General features: G+C 46.3%; 1 protein-coding gene across 8 annotated transcripts in view; it reads left to right on the top strand.

Moving 5' to 3' along the window:
- Positions 1 to 22,136, top strand: part of LOC114249447 (protein 4.1 homolog) — a 101,973-nt gene that overhangs the window by 76,097 nt on the left and 3,740 nt on the right. Inside the window, exons 1-11 of one of the 8 annotated variants that reach the window (XM_089735967.1) lie at positions 1,758 to 1,904; positions 6,671 to 6,768; positions 9,483 to 9,578; positions 10,141 to 10,237; positions 10,675 to 10,739; positions 11,241 to 18,203; positions 18,364 to 18,582; positions 19,222 to 19,320; positions 20,569 to 20,652; positions 21,554 to 21,652; positions 21,752 to 21,862. In XM_089735967.1, coding sequence (XP_089592093.1) covers positions 1,898 to 1,904; positions 6,671 to 6,768; positions 9,483 to 9,578; positions 10,141 to 10,237; positions 10,675 to 10,739; positions 11,241 to 18,203; positions 18,364 to 18,582; positions 19,222 to 19,320; positions 20,569 to 20,652; positions 21,554 to 21,652; positions 21,752 to 21,862 — 7,938 coding nt within the window. In that variant the 5' untranslated portion in view covers positions 1,758 to 1,897. Of the gene's footprint in view, positions 1 to 1,757; positions 1,905 to 4,225; positions 4,439 to 6,670; positions 6,769 to 9,482; positions 9,579 to 10,140; positions 10,238 to 10,674; positions 10,740 to 11,240; positions 18,204 to 18,363; positions 18,583 to 19,221; positions 19,321 to 20,568; positions 20,653 to 21,553; positions 21,653 to 21,751; positions 21,863 to 22,136 lie in introns of those variants that run through there. The other 7 variants (XM_089735966.1, XM_089735961.1, XM_089735968.1 and 4 more) reach the window with 7 other exon arrangements.

Here is a 22,136-nt window from a genome sequence, read left to right as displayed (position 1 = left end):
GCGCCCCCGCACTTCACGCGCACGCTCTCCGCGCGCCGCCTCGCCTCGCGCAGCATGGACGGTACGTACACGCGCCCCCCGCCCCGCCCCGCCCCGCGCGCCCCCGCACTTCACGCGCACGCTCTCCGCGCGCCGCCTCGCCTCGCGCAGCATGGACGGTACGTACACGCGCCCCCCGCCCCGCCCCGCCCCGCGCGCACCCGCACTTCACGCGCACGCTCTCCGCGCGCCGCCTCGCCTCGCGCAGCATGGTCGGTACGTACACGCGCCCCCCGCCCCGCCCCGCCCCGCGCGCCCCCGCACTTCACGCGCACGCTCTCCGCGCGCCGCCTCGCCTCGCGCAGCATGGTCGGTACGTACACGCGCCCCCCGCCCCGCCCCGCCCCGCGCGCCCCCGCACTTCACGCGCACGCTCTCCGCGCGCCGCCTCGCCTCGCGCAGCATGGACGGTACGTACACGCGCCCCCCGCCCCGCCCCGCCCCGCGCGCACCCGCACTTCACGCGCACGCTCTCCGCGCGCCGCCTCGCCTCGCGCAGCATGGACGGTACGTACACGCGCCCCCCGCCCCGCCCCGCCCCGCGCGCCCCCGCACTTCACGCGCACGCTCTCCGCGCGCCGCCTCGCCTCGCGCAGCATGGTCGGTACGTACACGCGCCCCCCGCCCCGCCCCGCCCCGCGCGCCCCCGCACTTCACGCGCACGCTCTCCGCGCGCCGCCTCGCCTCGCGCAGCATGGTCGGTACGTACACGCGCCCCCCGCCCCGCCCCGCCCCGCGCGCCCCCGCACTTCACGCGCACGCTCTCCGCGCGCCGCCTCGCCTCGCGCAGCATGGACGGTACGTACACGCGCCCCCCGCCCCGCCCCGCCCCGCGCGCACCCGCACTTCACGCGCACGCTCTCCGCGCGCCGCCTCGCCTCGCGCAGCATGGACGGTACGTACACGCGCCCCCCGCCCCGCCCCGCCCCGCGCGCCCCCGCACTTCACGCGCACGCTCTCCGCGCGCCGCCTCGCCTCGCGCAGCATGGTCGGTACGTACACGCGCCCCCCGCCCCGCCCCGCCCCGCGCGCCCCCGCACTTCACGCGCACGCTCTCCGCGCGCCGCCTCGCCTCGCGCAGCATGGACGGTACGTACACGCGCCCCCCGCCCCGCCCCGCCCCGCGCGCACCCGCACTTCACGCGCACGCTCTCCGCGCGCCGCCTCGCCTCGCGCAGCATGGACGGTACGTACACGCGCCCCCCGCCCCGCCCCGCCCCGCGCGCCCCCGCACTTCACGCGCACGCTCTCCGCGCGCCGCCTCGCCTCGCGCAGCATGGACGGTACGTACACGCGCCCCCCGCCCCGCCCCGCCCCGCGCGCCCCCGCACTTCACGCGCACGCTCTCCGCGCGCCGCCTCGCCTCGCGCAGCATGGACGGTACGTACACGCGCCCCCCGCCCCGCCCCGCCCCGCGCGCACCCGCACTTCACGCGCACGCTCTCCGCGCGCCGCCTCGCCTCGCGCAGCATGGTCGGTACGTACACGCGCCCCCCGCCCCGCCCCGCCCCGCGCGCCCCCGCACTTCACGCGCACGCTCTCCGCGCGCCGCCTCGCCTCGCGCAGCATGGTCGGTACGTACACGCGCCCCCCGCCCCGCCCCGCCCCGCGCGCCCCCGCACTTCACGCGCACGCTCTCCGCGCGCCGCCTCGCCTCGCGCAGCATGGACGGTACGTACACGCGCCCCCCGCCCCGCCCCGCCCCGCGCGCACCCGCACTTCACGCGCACGCTCTCCGCGCGCCGCCTCGCCTCGCGCAGCATGGACGGTACGTACACGCGCCCCCCGCCCCGCCCCGCCCCGCGCGCCCCCGCACTTCACGCGCACGCTCTCCGCGCGCCGCCTCGCCTCGCGCAGCATGGACGGTACGTACACGCGCCCCCCGCCCCGCCCCGCCCCGCGCGCCCCCGCACTTCACGCGCACGCTCTCCGCGCGCCGCCTCGCCTCGCGCAGCATGGTCGGTACGTACACGCGCCCCCCGCCCCGCCCCGCCCCGCGCGCCCCCGCACTTCACGCGCACGCTCTCCGCGCGCCGCCTCGCCTCGCGCAGCATGGTCGGTACGTACACGCGCCCCCCGCCCCGCCCCGCCCCGCGCGCCCCCGCACTTCACGCGCACGCTCTCCGCGCGCCGCCTCGCCTCGCGCAGCATGGTCGGTACGTACACGCCTAGTGCAGTTCATGGACAACGCTAACACTAGCTAAAGCTTCGAGGAATTCGAAGCACTGTCCTCGCTGGGGCTAGTGTTAGCAAATTCTCTCAGGTTGAGTCCGTGAGCTCACTTACTCGTCCGCGCGTCGTTGCAATAGCCTCTCAGGCTACCAGAATAGGTATAGAACAAAAAAAACATGCAAACCGCTGCCTACTGCATTCGGAAAAGCTAAAGTCACTGAAACGATTAGTAATAAATTGAGATCGCTCGATTTCATTATCGTTCTGTTTACATTAAAGTAGTTTATTATTATTGGGCGGCTCAGAGCCCGCTAGTCTCGGCGCGCGCCGTGCTGCCGCCCGGGGGCCGACTCGCCTTAGGAACTCGAATGTAAACACAGACGCGCGCCTGTTTATGTTACGATGAAATCATCCGGATTCCTACTCAATCAAAGTCTGCTCTGGATCGGACGGCTCCTGTTATATCTCTCACATCAAGTTAATAATGCCGTTTTTTGCACTTTGTAAGACGGGAGCACGCGTACACGGCACATTTAGTCTTAAGGGGTTGCCAGAGCCCATAGACATCAATAATGTAAATGCCATCACTCATCTTGAGATACGAGTTCTAAGTCTCAGTTCTACAATGGCTGCCTCACCCTTCTGGATCCCCACTGCTTTGCAGCAGAAAGGTGCAAGGTAGTGGACATATGCCTGCGGGCTCACAAGGCCCCACTACTAGTTATTACGCATATTGTGACGATTATTTTCGTTCGCGTCAATTTTAGTAATGAGAGGATCTTTAATGAATGATGATGATGAATAAAATAAAATAAAATCTATAGTATTTTCGCGAAAACTAAAAAATCAGTTTTTGCAAAGTATTACACTTGAACGTTCCAATCCAATCTTGAGTGGATGAAACAAAAAAGTCGGGATTCAGTAAATATCCTCATCATCATCAACAGCCCACAGTCGTCCACTGCTGGACATAGGCCTCTCCCAATTCACACCACTGAGCCCATGAAAGACACACAGTAAATATCGCTTATGACAAATACACAAATAAACAAACAAAACAGTCACTTCTAATTTAAAGACACACACACATCTCGGGCTTGTCGTAGTTCCGAACTGAGCGCTTACGTAGCTGTGAGACGTAGCGACGTAACCTTGCCAACTGTGACACCAGACTCAATTTAATGCTAATTTATTGTGACTCATGAGTGTAAGGCCGAGTGTACACTGACGACTCGTGAGGGATGTTCACAACTATTGATTAGATTTTTTGATATTATTAAACGGAATTCGAGATTACGATATCATTAAGTATTTTGTGGGTACTTTTAGTATTGTCATCTCAAGAACGTAAATATTGAAATACATGTTTGTAAATGCGTTCACTTGGCGGGTGAACGAGCTCACAGCCCAACTGGTGTTAAGTTGTTACTGGAGCCCATAGACATCTACAAACGTAAATGCCGCCACCCACCTTGTGATATGAGTTCAAAGGTCTCAATATAGTTACAATGGCTGCCCCATCCTTCAAACCGAAACGCATTACTGCTTCACGGCAGAAATAGGCACAAATAGGCAGGTTGGGACCTACCCGTATGGACTCGCCAGACATCCTACCACCAGAACTTAATAAAAATTTTTCAATATATAACGTTTATAATAATTACTTAAGGTTTTCCGTTATCAGAAACGGTTTTCCGTGAATACCTTTAAACACAGAATAAAAATATTTGTATTAATAAATATGTGAATTGTTGACATCTCGCACACCGCCGTCCGCGTTCGCAAAAAATCTGCCCAGCTCGTCTAGTGAAGTAGTCGATATTAATAAACTGTTTACTCACAGCATCTAGATACATTACACCGTACGCGATACGAAAACAATCAGTTATTTGCGAATATCCATCGAGATCGGTATCCGAGGGAAGAATATATTTCAATATTGAATTTTTAGCTGTTTTCTCGTTTTTTTTTTGCCACAGTGTTGCATTAACCAGACCATTGGATTTATCGTTAAAATTTCGCCCGTTGATTTTTTTGTGGAGCGTATAATTTCGGTTTTTTGGTAAAAGTAATTGTAACAATATACACATTTTAATATATAAGACAGTGAGATTAATTACGATTGTTTTGATAGACGAGACTTACTGAAGTGTTGCTTAGTGATTAGTGTACTGATTTAACCTCACCATGGTGTTCAAAGATTGCTGGAATCCGAATTGTACTTCGCGTATGTATTAATAGAATGTTACTAAGGAGTATCTGTGGGGAAATCGTTTGTACTTATGATTGAGTGGTAACTCGAGAGCTTTCGTCACATCGATTCTAAAATCAAAAACAAATCATTTTACGAGCGCCTTTCACCACATTGTAAATGCCGCCACCTCATTACATGAGGTCTCCAAGTCTCAATTGTATGGTTAGTGACTGTCACAACCTTCAAACTGAAACGCGTGAGTACTCCGCGGCAGAAACTGGGAGGACGGTGATACCTACAATAGACCTTGTAAAAATTTGCAGGATCAATTTTTGACTTTTTTTTTTTATTGCTTATATAGGTGGACGAGCTCACAGCCCACCTGGTGTTAAGTGGTTACTGGAGCCCATAGACATCCACAACGTAAATGCGTCACCCACCTTGAGATATAAGTTCTAAGTTCTCAAGTACAGTTACAACGGCTGCCCCAACCTTCAGACCGAAACGCATTACTGCTTCACGGCAGAAATAAGCGGGGTGGTGGTACCTACCCGTGCGGACTCACAAGAGGTCCTACCACCAGTATAAAGTATATATATATGACATAACATAGTATGTTGCATATAAAGAGGTTGAGAGGTATTAGTCATATGTTGGATTACTCACATCGTGAAATTCGAATTTATTTTAACAAGATATTTATTCTTTCAACGCTGAAGACGTCTCTAAATAAATTTAATGGAAGTTTGTTTATACGATATATCATTTCTCATGGCATATGTTTACTATGGTCATTTAATAAAACGTGTGAAAATTAAGGATGTGTAAGCTAAGTGATAACTGTTATACAAATTCGCGGACACATAAATTCGCATTTGAATTAGACCCAACCCTATGATGAGTAACGAACGTGTAATAAGATGATCCGATTACATACAAAATGGGATAATTTTTAGATATCGTGTAAGGGACTGTGCTGGGGACACAAGTTTGAGATTAAAGTTGTCTCATACTGAAGACAGTCGGTGTTTTTTTGTCATCGAATTGTGTTTCTCTTAAAAGTATTTTTTTTTTTGCGTTCTTATAAGTGTGTGGCGGGTAGCCATCATACAACGCAAGATAATTGACAGATGCTCGAATCTCGCTTACGACATTTTCAAGATAAAGCGCATATATACAAGTTCTGAACAACAACATTCGGACCGTCGGTCTACCGAACAAATATCACCCGCTCGGTGGAAGATCTTTTCTTTTGTCGTTTAAGCCTTTCCAAAGGTGTTTATTTCACTATCTATACTAAGATATAAATTTACAGTGGTTTTTACGGATGTTCCGTTATAACCACTGAACCATGAATCCGATCGACTTGAAAATTGGTATCCATGTAGAAAGTACATGTGCTTAATGGATAGGCTAATATTTATATGAGAGTTGGACTCCGTAATAATAATGACAATAAATAATAATGTTAATTTTAAATGCCCAGCGAAGCCGGCGAGTACCTACGACTTGATATATATATTCTCAGCTGCTTGTTTCAGTGTAGTTTTTATCCGTCGTATTTAGCTCGAGTTTCATCTTGAAATCATTTGACAATGACATTTGAAGAATTTGGCTCGCGTTTCGGTTCGATTTGCGATCGCTCGCAAATTTATTTATTTAAATATTTCCAAATTTAGAGTGTAACGCATCATGTTTTATGGTTTTCAGTACAGTTTGCATGTTCACAACCATGGCCGGATTTAAACTTAATGCCGCACCTGGGCACCGGAAAAAAATCCGCACCAATGCTGGAATTTTACCTAAACTTATAGTTTATAACTAATTGATTCCAGAAACTATATCTTATGTTATATATACCAAAAACATAAATAATTATTTGTTTTTTTTTGCAACAATTATAAATTTTGCACTAAGGGTGAATCATAATGATATAAAAAAAAAAACTAATTAAATTTCTTTAATTCCAGAAAGTAGAAAAATCAGTTATTATTTTAAATGTCCAAGGAAATAAATTGATTAAATCATTTTGATTATTATTTTTTACCAAGAGTGCCAAAACTATAATTCACAAGTAATGGATGAATTGAATTTGTTGAATTATCAATTAAACAGAAAATTATTAATTAATAGAATTGATTAATTATATTGGGCAATTTTTTTTTACTTTCAAAAATTTGCCGGCCTGGGCACTTGGCCCGATTGCCCCTGGTGTAAATCCACCACTGTTCACAACTAATGTTATTGTAATATTCTCGTCGACAGCACTCGCTGGAGAAAAGGACGAGAGTCTCCCCGGGGACGCGGCCAAGCGGCACACCATGCCGCCGCAAGCCGCGCCGCGCCCCGCCGCCCGGGACAAGGTACCTGTGCTAGAGCTACTTATATCTTTTATCTACTATTATCTATTGCCACGTACCATCCGGCTATGGAAAGAGCTCCCCTCCACGGTGTTTCCCGAGCGTAACCACTCACCATCAGGTGGGCCGTATGCTCGTCTGCCTACAAGGGCAATTAAAAAAAATCTCCTTAAGAATAGTCATTTATGGCATATTCTTCTAATTATTAACGGTAGGCAGCGACTTGGCTCTGCCCCTGGTATTGCTGACGTCCACGAGCGATGGTGACCACTTACCATCAGGTGGGCCGTATGATAGTCTATAGGGCAATAAAAAATTATTTTTTTTAGAGTAAGAGACATTTACTGCTGCTTCTCGCATAGTTCAATTTACTGCACGTCCCTTAACACTCTCGACAAGGATAATAGGATTTATAGGTAGGCGAAAACTAGGCTGTGTCAATGACAATACCAATGTCGATGGAAGACGGTAGCCACTTTATACTAGGCGGGTCCTTAGGTCAAGAAACATAGACAAAGGGTTGAATGAAATGAAAAATATGAAAGGGTTGAAGCCTTGAATGGATCAAGATGGCTTCCATGTTCACGGCATGAACTGATTGGTACATTAGCAATCATGAATACAACACGCTTAGGTCGCATTGGCATGTTCTAGATAATTCTTTCATATATTTTTTTTACATTGAAAACTAATCATTTGCTGCATGGTATGTTACTCAATGATAATCAAGCATAAAGTTCAATTTGAAGTAACCAGCGTTCTCACGACACCATTACTTACAATTGAGGCCGTCAGCGCAAAAGTGGCCTAACCCACAATTCATATACGTGCTTATTTAAAACATAGTAAATTTTGATGCAAAATCGGCCTATCCCTAGTTTCATCCGTAGATAACAGATGACTTTGTTAAACATCATTTTAGCGCGTTTTTTTTTTGCCTACGAAGTTTTGTAAAGGTGAATTCGAACCTCATTATCTCTATACTAACTATGGTAAGCTTAGGCCATGTCTGGTTGTAGTGTTGACCGCTGGAACCCCCCTACTCTGACCGGGTTCTGACTTTGGACGAAGGCTCTAAAATTCTTTGGGCCCGCGGTCTGCTCCCAACACCATGCAGATCGTCAAGTCCAACATACTCCGTGCGCCCCCTAGGCGCGGGGACGTCGTCGGAGGTTCGGACACCGGAACGAAAAAAAAAAGGTCACTTTTGCGCTGACGGCCTCAATAGTTAATGTAAGCGAAGTTTCCGACAACGTTGTCTTGTCGTGACGGTGTTGTCGTGACGTTAGCGCGCGTTCGGTCCCTGCGCCAATGTTGAGAATCGCAAAACTGTTGTTGGGTTCAATAATCAATACTTTTGTGGTCGTGTCAGAACACACTATTCAAACATGCTGTGTAATTATATGAATAATGGCATTCAGACTAACATTACTAAAAATTCGTTATTAAAGAAATAGGCTCACGGCTTCAGTTTATTACTGTTATAATGTTGTAAGCTAACGTTGTTGTTACTGGTGGTAGGTTGTTTTGTGAGTGCACACGGGTAGGTACCACCACTCTGCCTATTTCTGCCGTGAAGCAGTAATGCGTTCCGGTTTGAAGGATGAGGCAGCCGTTGTAACTATACTGAGACCTTAGAACTCATGTCTCAAGGTAGGTGGCGGCATTGACCACTTAACGTCAGATGGCACGTGAGCTCGTTCACCTACCTAAGCAATAAAATAAATAAATAAAAAACGCGGTGTGAGCATTGACGGCTCAAATACAATGAGTTTTAGTGATGATGAGCCATCAGCCGCGTTCCTCCGTCTGCTCGTGTCGTTGACAAACGCTGCAGACGTGAACGCGGCGCTTATATTCATGTTCTGTACTGGGTGTTAGGAGACCGCTTCCGAAAACGAAGACAGAAAATAGTACTAATGACGCCTTTGATAATGGGACGGAAAACAAATCATATTTTTAAAACGTTTTCTTAGCATTATTTACGCTCCATCATGTTAGTACAGCTAAACGAAACGATAGTTTCATAGAAAATACTTTTACTACTAATAGTTTATGAAAAAAATCCCAGCAATGTACCAGTAAATCAAAAACAGCTGATGCTCGCTCGGATCAACGAACGCCCGGTCATGGTCCGGACTTACTTCTTTACCGTCACTGTCGTTTCCACCTATAGAGATATTATTGAGGGTTAAAATCGTGATTATTCAATTGGTTTTAAAAAAAAAAAATTATTTATTCCATAGATAGGTGGACGACCTCACAGCCCACCTTATGTTAAGTGGTTACAGGAGCCCATAGAAATCTACAACGTAAATGCGGCCACCCACCTTGAGATAGATGTTCTAAAGTTTCAGTATGGTCACAACGACTGCAACCCTTAAACCGAAACGCATTACTGCTTCATGGCAGAAATAGGCGGGGTGGTGGTACCTACCTGTGCGGACTCACAAGAAGTCCTACCACCAGTAAATTAGTTGGTACTAGTTAGTTAGTTCAAATTGTAAATTTCACCTTTAACCATAGCTATACCATACCATACTATAGCATAACCATAGTTCTAAGGTCTCAGTATAGTCAAATTCGATCATAATGTGTACTTTAGGGTACAGATGTAGGAACCGGACGGTCTTTGTTGAATTTGTTAACTACCCCGTGGTCTAAAGTTGGCTTGATGATATTTAACCCCCTCGCTCCCCCCCACGCGGCCGGAGCAGCAGCGGCGCGCGTCGGGAGGGACCGCCTCCTCCGCCAGCTCGGTCGAGGGTGACTACCACGCCGACTCACTCCACCCACTCGGCCCGATCCACAAGGTGACCACAGAACCTCGGGATACCCACAAACTTTGACGGACTTCCTATTGTGTATTATATTCAAATTGAATGACTTGTAAACGTGTAGTCCTTGTGTCCTAAATGTGTGTTGAGAACGATAAATATCCTTACAATTGTCGATAGAAAAATCCGTACTAATCACACCGAACGTCGAGATACCACAAACTTTATATTCAAACTTTTACGGATTTCCTATTGTGAATTATATTCAAGTTGAATTAGTTTTGTAAACGTTGTGTCCTAAATGTGTATTGAGTATCAATATCCTTACAATTAATGTCGATAACAAAATCAATAATCATAATAAGAATAACACTAAACAAAATTCATTTTGCATCGAACATACTAGATCATGACTCATTCAATTAACATTCGCTAAAGTTCCATAGCGTTTTTCCTGCACGAAACGAAGTAGACTAATGAATCGTGTTAGATTTAGATTTTGATAATTTTATGATGTGCTACTTATGTCTGCGCCATGCAGTACATTCTGTGATCCGTCAATGTCGAATATCTCACGTTTTTACGTCGATTTCTTCAGAAGCCCCCACCGGGAGCCGTGAAGGTGATGCCCACTGGCCCTGTCGAGAGGAAGGATGAGAAACAACCGGTGGAGCAGAGAAGACCTGCTGAAAATGGTGGGTTTTATTACTCCGGCACTAACGGCAATGTTTGACGGTGTACTATTAGCATGCCCGTTTATCTGCTGACAATGGCAATAAACAGAACTTTTAAGTACAGAGTATGTTTGAGATCATACTATACAGCAAGGATGAGCAACACGCCAAGCTTTTCTAAAATTAAATTTATTGAACGACTTTCTCCCATCAATTCGTTTTTTTCATGTTTGTTTATAAAATTAATATTTGTGTATGGAATCTTTACATTTTTGTTTAGTTTTATATTTGTTATGAATAAAGTTTCGTAAATTATTAATAAGAGTTAATCGATGTGCGTCACGCCAAAAAAAAAAATTTAAATTAAATTGGTCCATTGATTAAAAAGGTTGCTCACCCCTGCTAAGTAACTATGTAACACCCCTATGTAACAAACGTTCCTCCCATTCGTCTTGCAGGCACCGACACGACCAGCGACCCCGGAGCGATGAACAACTTCGAACAGTCTCCGAAGAAGTCCAAGGTAAAATTCACATGCCTATGTATATGACTTTGAACACGTAAAAGAACACGCAGGAATGGTAGTGAACACACTGGCGAGTTTATGTGATCTCTCACTGTAGAAATTAGTTGTCGAATCCACATCGACGCGTTGTGGCGACCAGTCGAACTGAAATTAGGCCATTTGTTAGATTGTGTTGAGTATGTTGTTGGAGACAACCGCCAGACGGACTCTTCTCTTGATATGAGTTGGGCGCAGAGTCTGCTGGAGGGCCGCAGTGCGACTGGTCGTCACAGAGCCCGTTGTAAATATGTAAATGCAAGCGATAAAGCAGCGCATGGACAGCAAGCGATAGAACATGCAAACTTTATGATTCATTTCGCTCTGTTACGTTGTTTCGGAGACGGGAATTTCATTTTGAAATCCCTGAACAATGCAATCTTTATTTATTTCTGTTGTTTATTTTATTTATTTTTTAATTTGAATTTTTTCTCCTATCCTTCTCCTAATTCCTGTCCAAAGGGAGGATTCGGCTTATTCGGCAGCCGTAAAGATAAGTCGCCTAAAGAAAAGTCGCCGAAACGTGACAAATCGCCTAAACCGGACAAGTCACCGAAAACAAAGGACAAAAAGGAGAAAGAACCTAAAATCAAAGTGGCCGCACTTGACACTTCCGCTGACAGCTCCAACTTGGATAGTTCTCTGGATAAAAGTCCGAGTAAGGACGAGAAACCGAGCTTTACTAAGCCTTACGAGTACACGGACACAGAGAAGAGCCCCTCGCGCACTAAGCCCTTCATTCAAGGAGGGTTCAGTTACGAAAAAGAACCAATATCTGATGGAAAACAAAGGGCTGGTGATGAGGCTCAAAGTCCGACTACAAGAAAAGCCGGACTCGCATTCAATTACGCACCAGGTGAAGACAAAAGAGTTGCCGAAAGCGCTGAAAAACGAAAAACTCCTGAAGATCCTAGCAAATTGAAAACGCCTGGGTTGGACTATGTACAATCAGCAGCTTTGAAGGAGCAAGCTAAGAATTTAATCGATCCCACATTAGCTTTGTTGGACTCCGAGAGAATGCACCATGAAGTACCAACGCCGCTGCCGGTCGTGGCTCCCAAACCAGACAATGAGGTACAAGTTGTCATAATTACTGGTAAATATAACCCGAAGTCAAAGAAACTAGATGATGCCAACGGAACCATCCTTATTACCAAAGGAATGCTAAACAAGTCTAACGGCAAGATACAGACTGACAAAGAATTAATCAATACAAAGTCTGGACAAGTTAATTACACGGATCCCGCGACAGGCAAACAAGAAACGAAAAACGGTCACGTGGATTCTAAATCTGGCCATATATTATTTACGTCTGCTGTAGTCGACCCGAAAACTGGTAAAATTGATCCCACATTGGCTCAACAATATTGTTTCGTGGAAAAATCTTTGGATAATGTTGGCAATAAGCCTGGTCGTGATGTAGATTTGGTTGTAATAACTGGGAAATATGACGGCAAACATAAGAAATTGGATGCTTCTCACGGACACGTTGATGTGTCTAGAGCAGTAGTTGGGCCCGACGGTACTGTAAGTTCTAATTACGGTCTGATCGACCCACGAACGGGAAAGATAGACTACATTGATCCGAAGACAGGCAAACAAGAACCCAAACAAGCCTACGTCGATCAAAAAACAGGAAACCTTCTGGTTACGACCGGCGTTGTTGATCCGAAATCTGGTAAAGTGGATTCTTCACTAGGTCAACAGTTCAGCATCGTCGAAAAGGACGCAACTAAAGCAAACAGAGAAGTGCGACTGGTTGTTGTTACGAGCAAATATGACATAAAGAACAAGAAGCTAGATCCAACATTCGCTCACGTTGATTCTGTTAAGGGAGTTCTGAGTGGATCTGATGGTAAGATTTATACTGAATATGGCATAATTGATCCTAGAACTGGAGAGATTCAGGTCACTGATCCCAAGACGGGCAAAGAAGAAATTAAACAAGCCCAAGTTGACCCTAAGACTGGAAATATCCTTTTGCTGTCTGGTGTTTTAGATCCAAAAACAGGACAGTTGGATACAAATTTGGGACAGCAATATAGCATCGTTGATAAACCTATAGATACCTTTGGACCAGTACCCGGTAAAGAAGTGCAGGTCGTTGCTATTACTGGGAAATATGATACTAAAAACAAGAAACTAGATAATCCCAATGGCTTCGTTGAGACATCCCAGGGAATTATAAGTGAGAAAGACGGTAAAGTTTACACAAACTTCGGTGTGTTAGATCCGAACACCGGGAAAATTCATTACACTGATCCGAAAACTGGCAAACGTGATTCCAGACAAGCCAATATCGATCCTAGAACAGGAAGTTTTCTTCTTACATCCGGTGTCATTGATCCTAAGACAGGCAAAACTGACTCTTCTTTGGCTCAACAATTTAATGTCGTCGATAAAGATGCGCCAAAAGGCATTCCTGAAAGATATGCTAATCTGGTTATTATCACGTCCAAGTATGACCCCAAAAACAAGAAGTTAGACATCACAAACGCACATATCGATAGCGTTCCAGGCAAATACGACTTTGATGACAAGGTTCACACTGATTTCGGTGTCGTAGATCCGGCATCGGGTGAGATAACCGTTATAAATCCAATTACCGGCAAACAAGAAGTAAAGAAAGCCACGGTAGATCCCAAAACTGGTAATATGCTGCTGACCACTGGGGTTGTTGACCCCCAGACTGGACAAGTTGATCCTACATTAGGACAACAGATTACTGTAGTAGACACGCCCAGAGATAAATTTGCAACAGTACCGGGAAGACAAGTTCAACTCGTCGTTATTACAAGTAAATATGACCCTAAATACAAGAAACTTGACAATCCGAATGGACATTTGGAAACATCACGAGCTATAATTGGTAATGACGGTAGAGTCCACTCTAACTTTGGAGTGATCGATCCCAAAACTGGAAAGATTGAGTATATTGACCCTAAAACTGGCAAACAGGAAATCAAACAAGCAGTTGCTGATCCTAAATCGGGTCATCTCATAGTTTCTTCAGGTATCGTAGATCCCAAATCAGGAAAGGTTGACTCGTCTTTAGCCCAGCAACTGGCTATTGTTGACAAGGATTCTAAAGCTATTCCCGAGAAATTCGTTAACTTGGTCATTATAACGTCCAAATATGACCCCAAGACTAAGAAGCTAGACTTGGCTGATGCCCACGTAGATACTATACCCGGTAAAATTACACCTGATGATAAAGTACACACTGACTTTGGAATAGTAAACCCGAATAACGGAGAAATTATTCTAACCGATCCTATTACGGGCAAACAAGAAATTAAAAAAGCTAGTGTTGATACAAAGACTGGTAATCTACTTCTTACCTCTTCAGTAATCGATCCACTTTCAGGACAAGTTGACCCCACACTAGGTCAACAGATCAGTGTAGTCGAAAAACCTAAGGACACATTCGCCACAATCCCTGGCAAAGAAGTTCAACTCGTAGTAATCACGAGTAAATATGACCCCAAAACAAAGAAATTAGATAACCCTAATGGATTTATTGAAACGTCCAAGGGTGTTGTAGCTTCTGACGGTCAAGTACATACTAACTTCGGGGTCATAGATCCTAAGACCGGCAAGATCGAACACGTTGACTCTAAAACAGGCAAACGTGAATTGAAACAAGCCACCATCGACTCAAAGACAGGACACTTGACCATAAGTACCGGTGTTGTGGATCCCAGAACAGGAAAAGTCGATCCTGGTTTGGGTCAACAGCTGACCATTATTGATAAAGACGCTCCTAAAGAAAGATATGTCAATTTGGTCATAGTAACATCGAAATACGACCTTAAGAACAAGAAACTAGATCTATCGAATGGACACGTTGATACCCTTCCTGGAAAAATTGGAGCTGATGGTAAGGTACACACAGAATTTTGTGAAGTCGACCCAGTCACTGGAGAAGTCACTCTAATAGATCCTATTACCAAAAGAAGAGATGTCAAGAAAGCAACAGTTGACCCTAAAACTGGAAATCTGTCGCTCACGTCTGGGGTCGTTGATCCCCAAACAGGTCTAGTCGATCCTAGCTTAGGACAACAAATAAGTGTTATCGAAAAACCAAAAGATACATTTACTCCTATACCAGGAAGAGAAGTACAACTCGTTGTTATAACTAGTAAGTACGATCCTAAACAGAAGAAACTTGACCATCCTAACGGTCATGTCGATACTTCGAGAGGCATCGTAGCTGCAGATGGTCGAATTCACACGAATTACGGTATTATAGACCCTAAAACAGGAAAGATTGAATACGTAGATCCCAAAACCGGGAAACATGAAACTAGACAAGCATTTGCTGAATCACCAATTGGATTCAAATCGGGCACTCTCATATTGGCCTCTGGAGTCGTTGATCCAAAGACAGGCAAGATCGATTCATCTCTAGCACAACAACTTACTGTTGTTGAAAAAGAAACGAAACCCGTTGAGAGAGAGATTCACTTAGTTATAATAACGACTAAATATGACCCAAGGACCAGAAAGATTGACCCAAGTCAAGGTCATGTTGACACTGTCAGTGGAACCGTTAGTCCGGATGGTAAAATACGAACGGCCTTCGGAGTAGTTGATCCCGCCACCGGAGAAGTTTTAGTTACGGATCCAAGGACAGGAAAGCAAGAAATTAAAAAGGCTCAAGTTAACCCTGCAACTGGCTACATGGTTATCACATCAAATGTCGTCGATCCAAAAACTGGTAAAGTGGATCCATCCCTTATTCAGCAATTTAGTGTAGTCAATAAGCCCGTTGTGCAACATACTAAACCAGCTTCTAAAGGTGAAGTTCGTCTCGTTATTGTCACAAGCAAATACGACCCTTACACCAAGACAGTGGATGCGGGTACAGGCGTTGTGGATGCTTCTAAAGGATACGTTAGCGCTGAAGATGGAAAAATACACACAGATTTTGGTATTATTGATCCGCGATCTGGACAAATACTTTACAAAGATCCTCTGACCGGAAAACAAGAACTAAAACAAGCTGAAATCGATCCCAAGAGTGGTAACTTGATTGTCACGACTTCTGTGGTAGATCCGAAGACGGGCAGAATTGAGCCTACATATGCTCAGCAAATCACTGTGGTTGATAAACTAAATGTCATAGCTCCAGCAACCCAGAGGGTTAGTATTTCACCAGTAAAACAAATACCCACACCTGTGAAAACAATACCCTCTCCTCTGCAATCACCAGTTCGCACATCGTCGCCGATAGTAAGCAGTTATGCGCAGAAATCAGCACCTTTAACTCCAACCACACCGAAATCACCTGTTAAACCTACTATGGCGCCTCCAGAACCACCCAAGCGAAAGATTGTTAAAATCATGGTCATCTTTACTAAACTTGATCCTAAGACTAAGAAACCTGATATGAATACTGCGGAAGTCGAACATTTGACCGGTATTTTAGATCCGAATGGCTTAATTGAAACCAAGTATGGTGTTATCAATTCAAACAAAGGTTGTATTGTATTAAGTGACGGTGCTGGTCAAAAACAGAACAAAGATGGAATAATTTTACCGGAAACCGGGCAGATCTTTATCAACTCTGGAGCAATTGATCCGAAGACTGGTAAGATTGATCCTAACATGGGCATGCTTTTAAGCGTTGCGAAACAGGACGATCCCGTAGTTGAGATCACAACTATAACTGGCCCCATTGACCCGAAGACTGGTAAAGTTAGTGTAGATGACGGTACAGTAGAACTCACAAAAGGAAAGGTAGATGCCGAAACTGGACACATTTCTACGAAATATGGTGTAATTGACCCTTCAAATGGTGTCATATTTGTAACCGACACTTCGGATACAAAACCTGTCGAAATTGATGAAAACAATGGTCAGATTACTATAAGAGGAGTTACTGACCCGAAGACTGGAAAAGTGGATCCTAAATTGGGTCAGGTGATTGTTGTTGGCACTCATATTGATCCTGTAGTCGAAGTTACTACTTTTGTTGGTAAAGTTGACAACAAAAAAGGAATTATCGACGGCAAACACTCTGTAATAGAAAGTACCACTGGACAACTGAATCCTGTTAACAATAAGATAGACACTAAATATGGTCAAATTGACTTGGTAAAGGGAACAGTAACTTACAATGACCCCAAGACAGGCAAATTTGAAAGTCACGATTTGAAAGTTGACCCGGTTACAGGACAGTTCTTATTGAAAACCGGACAAGTCAACCCTAAATCTGGTAAACCAGACAAAGATGTTGGCCGATTGATATGCTTGAGAATTATTCGTAACAAAGTCGATCCTGTTTCCGGAAAACAAATTGTTTCTAATGACCCGAAGAACGTCAAGGTAGATCCGAAGACCAACCAGATTTGGATATCTGGTCCCAAAGATCCTCAAACTGGTGAAATATTGTACACTGCAGGCCAAGTAGACCCTATGACTGGATATATCATCACTATTTATGGGCGAATGGACCCCAGAACGGGATATATTGTTAGAACAACTGACATTGACAAATCTTTTATAAAAGTCGATCCAGTTAATGGACAAATATATACTGCTACTGGTGAAGTAGATGAAAACAATGAGCTTCTATACTCTGCGTCGCAAGTTGACCCTGGCTCCGGAGAAATTTATACTAAATTGGGTAAAGTTGATCCAAAGACCGGTCGCATTGTGATTGTCAAAATATATGTAATAACACAGAAAGATGACAAGGGCAGGGTGAAGGAAGTCGATCCAAAAGAATGTACAATCGATGAGACCACAGGCAGGATCATTACCACTAAAACGGTCTATTTGTACCAGATTATTGACCCAATAACAGGAGAGACCATTGATGTAGATCCAGATGATCCCAGACTCAAGGGAGCCAGGACAACAGTCACTCAAACTATGACTTTATCTGGCAAGATTGATCCAGTAACTGGTAGAATTAAAACAGAATATGGTGACATTGATCCAGACACTGGCGACATTGACCCTAGCACTGCAGTCAGGGACCCTGTAACTGGACAATTAATTCTACATTACTCTCAAATCGATCCATCACATTTCGAAGATAAAAGCGGCAACTACACGATAGAGAAGGAGACGCAAGACCTACCGGCGAACATTGACATCCAAACAGTAAACACGCATAAATTTTCTACGTTCGGTAAAGACGAAAGTCCACAAAGAGGCGACGAACCCAAAACCTTCACAGAGTACACGACGAGCGAACACATCAGGCACCAGGGCTACGTGTCTTCCAACACTCCTTTATCCTCTAAGATCCCCGTTTCCCAACGCGCCAAGAAGACTCCCACGCCGCCGGTCGTCGTGAAGACGACCACGAAGCAACTGTTGACCAAGAACGAGGAGGGAGTCACGCACAACGTGGAGCAGGAGGTGGAGAACCTGGGCACCGGCGAGGTCACCTTCTCCACTCACACGAACAAGGTGCGTTCATTGACCCCCAGTAACTGGCAAACGAGACGCCACTCCCTCTTTTATTTTATTTTAATTTTTTAGTGTGGCATAATTATTTGTTGTTTTTTACCAAGCTTCCGCTCGTAGTTCCGTGTGTACAGTAAAAGCATGCCGGTCTAACATTAACTAGGCGGAAAGCCTCGAGCCGCTGGAGGGCAAGAGTCCGTACGTGACGGCGCGAGCGGTCACCACGAGGACGGCGACCACCCACCACGACCTCGACACCAAGGCGAAGACTCAGCAGCTCGAGGAGAAGACGGTGGCCCACACGCTCACGTCGTCAGCCACGCGACAGGAGCAGCGAGTGCTCACTCAGCAAGTTAAGACGATGGTCACCACCGGCGATCAGGTACACACACGCCCGCCCCCCTCGTCCCCTTCGGTTCATCATTACACATGAGGCCTTTTTATTTTTTTTGTTAAAACGCCTGATTGATGACAGCTTTTTGTTTGAACACTGAACGGCGCTAAAAGCTTTGGAAAGCAACACGCCATGTACCGACCCTCCTTGAGCTTGCATGCCTCAAATGTTCTCATGAGGTTACCGCGAGGCTTGCTGATGCATTTTTGAACCTTTTCAACAATCGATTACTATTCATTATTCGTGTTATTTTATCGTAAAATACAGAGTCATGTACCTAAAATATTTTGATAAAGAACCAATAAAATTATTAGTTTTAACAAAAATGATTCGACCATTTAAAAAGCTGCCATTGCATGTATTGAATTCTAATTCGTTTTTTTTTTGTTTTCTTCCCTTAACCCTCCCTCGGTGGACGCGCATGGCTCGCGGAACGAACCCTCATCCCCTCACCCCGCCTCATACATAACCCAATCACGGTCGTGCATTGTGGACCCTAAAACCGCCCTTTGCGTTTACAACCAAATCTGATCCTTAAAACCTCCGGGTCTCATGTATTCCCTCACCCCTGGGTAACGATCATACGCCATGTCCCACCTTGCGAGTTCGGGTGTTGTCCGCGGACAGCTGACCAGACGCGGCTCAGCCAGTTCACTGAGCAGTGGCGACTCTGGCACGCCGATCGACTTGGACGAGGGCGCCGGCGAGGGACACTACTACGTCACGGTGAGCGTCCGCAGCCGCACTAGCGGCCCCGCGAAGACCCATTCTCGTAATACCACTATTTTTTTACTGGTGGTAGGACCTCTTGTGAGTCCGCACGGGTAGGTACCACCGCCCCGCCTGTTTCTGCCGTGAAGCAGTAATGCGTTTCGGTTCGAAGGGTGGAGCAGTCGTTGTAACTATACTGAGACCTTAGACCTCATGTCTCAAGGTGGGTGGCGGCATTTACGTTGTAAATGTCTCTGGGCTCCAGTAACCACTTAACACCAGGTGGGCTGTGAGCTCGTCCACCCATCTAAGCAATAAATAATAAAAAAAATTACTTTATTTTTCAGAACTTTCAATAAAATACATAAAAATGTTTTTTTTAGTAATGGCTTTAAAGTTCTTTATAATCACACACATACACAAAGTTGAAAGAGGTGAGTAATGTCTGTTCACACACAATCGCATCGCGTGTTGCATGAGTTTAGAATTGTGACGTCAGCATGCGGATTGAGAGCAATGTGCGATTAATCTTAGTGTTAGGTAGCCTAGTGACGGCCGCCGGACAATGTGCGCGCCTCACCTACTCAACAATGTTATCCGACTTCAGCCCCGCGAATGAGTGTGTCCAACGCTTTTGTAGTTAATATTAACTAAAAAAACGATTTGAAAATTATCGTCTGATCTCTTTAGTATAACAGGCTCAATTTTATACGAGAAAGGTAATGTAGATTGTTTTGTGCTTATACAAATCCATTAAAGTTATTAAGTGAGTTTTAAATATAAAAATCCATAATTCGGTCCCTATTTCTCGTTTTTTGGCAGGTGTTTAAAATGAGTAGTACAATCCATTGATTTGGAACAATATATTCATATCTGATGCTGTAGACCGAATGGTAAATAGTCGACGTCGCCCTAAACACGTCAATACGGATCCTCCCGATCCATTAACGGTGCTGTTAGGTACCACAAGCACCGGTCACCGTCCTCGCCGAACCCGTCGCTTTACGAGTAAATTAACCAATAGACACAGCCCACTGTTTTTCTCGCCGGATCTTCTCAGTGAGTCGCGTTTCCGATCCGGTGGTAGATTTTGCGAAGCACGGCTCTTGCTAGGGTTTGTGGTAGCAACGTCATCAGGTTTGAGCACCGTGAGCTCACCTACTAGTTAAGGCTACGCTGAAATAGCCTCTCAAGGCTATCAGCTTAGGTAGGATAAAAATGGTTAAATGAATAAGCTGGTTAATGTATTGTTATCGACGCCAGGAGCCGGGCTCGTACCGCACGACGAGCAGCAGCACTGCCACCGGTACCGCCCCGCTAGGCACCGCGCTGCGTGCCGCCGCCACGGTACGTCACGACACGACACGACAAGACAAGACAACCACTAAAAATCTAACCAATTTTTTTTATGCTTAGATGGGTGGACGAACTCACAGCCCACCTGGTGTTTAGCCCATAGACATCTACAATTTAAATGCCGCCACCCACCTTGAGATATAAGTTCTAAGGTCTCAGTATAGTTACAACGGCTGCCCCACCCTTCAAACCGGAACGCATTACTACTTCACAGCAGAAATAGCCAGGGTGGTGGCACCTACCCGTGCGGACTCACAAGAGGTTCTAGCACCAGTAATTACGTAAATTATAATTTAATATTACACGATGTTATTCCTTCGCCGTGGAAGTCAATCGTGAACATTGATGAAGTACGTATTTCATTAGAAAAATTGGTACCCGCCTGCGGGATTCGAGCACCGTTGCTTCGCTAGATAGGAATGCACCGGACGTCTTATCCTTAAGGCCACGACGACTTCGACGACGACTTACCTTGTATTGTTGATTTAAGAATTGCCTCTTAACAGTTTACCTGGAAATCTCAGTCCGCCAAACCGTACTAGGTACCAAGTTTTTAATTCCCGAAACCTGTAAACTTTTCAAGTCCCGCAGAAGAAAATAGATTTGATAAGCGGAGCAGAAGCTCATTGTGGTCGGTTTGCGCGTGACACCAGTAGAGTCATACACCCACTGCGGAGGCACGCAGTGCTTCCAAAATTAACATTCGACAGATTGTAGGAAAGAATTTCCCAAAGGAATATGTTATCAGTAATACCTCGGTATAAAGAATAAAGATCTGCCCCCTGGGCGCCCGTCGCAGGAGACAGAGCACTATCGCAGCTCGCGGCCCAATGTTAGGTCAAATGTTAAGTCTTTAAGAGTCTTCAATCCTGACAAATCATTATGTGAACAGAGCACGGCAAGCGCGCCGCCCACCGATGAAGCCGCAGCTGGGGAGGTCGTCTCCTCGCAGACCATCAGCTCGAAGACGCGCACCGTCGAAACCATCACGGTCAGTACTTCACATCTCACCTTCACTTACTTTTGTAATTAAATCAGTAACAAGTATAATTGTACGTGTAACTGAACCCGCTCTCAACTCACATTTCAGTACAAGACGGAACGTAACGGCGTCATCGAGACGCGCGTCGAACAAAAAATCACGATCCAATCCGACGGCGACCCTATCGATCACGACCGAGCGCTCGCCGAGGCCATACAGGTACGCGTCACGCCACGCACGCACGCCACGTCACGCCACGTCACGTCACGTCACGCCACGCCACGTCACGCCATGTGGCGTACAGATAGTAAAATAATTGATGGTAACGTGGTCATCGCTGCTCGCGAGTACCGGGCAGACTCCGCCCGCCGCTGAATGCGACCCTCCTCACGTGTTGATCGAGGAAGGACACGTCATCTGGAATTGAGTCACACAAATCTTTCCTCAGAGCGATTTCCGTATAGCACCGTCCTGCTACACCAGACGTCTCTCT

Source organism: Bombyx mandarina, chromosome 20 (assembly GCF_030267445.1).
Source record: "Bombyx mandarina strain Sakado chromosome 20, ASM3026744v2".
In the NCBI taxonomy this organism is placed as follows: domain Eukaryota; kingdom Metazoa; phylum Arthropoda; class Insecta; order Lepidoptera; family Bombycidae; genus Bombyx; species Bombyx mandarina.
Note: the sequence above shows the minus strand (reverse complement) of the source record. Positions and strands in the feature narration are given on the sequence as shown.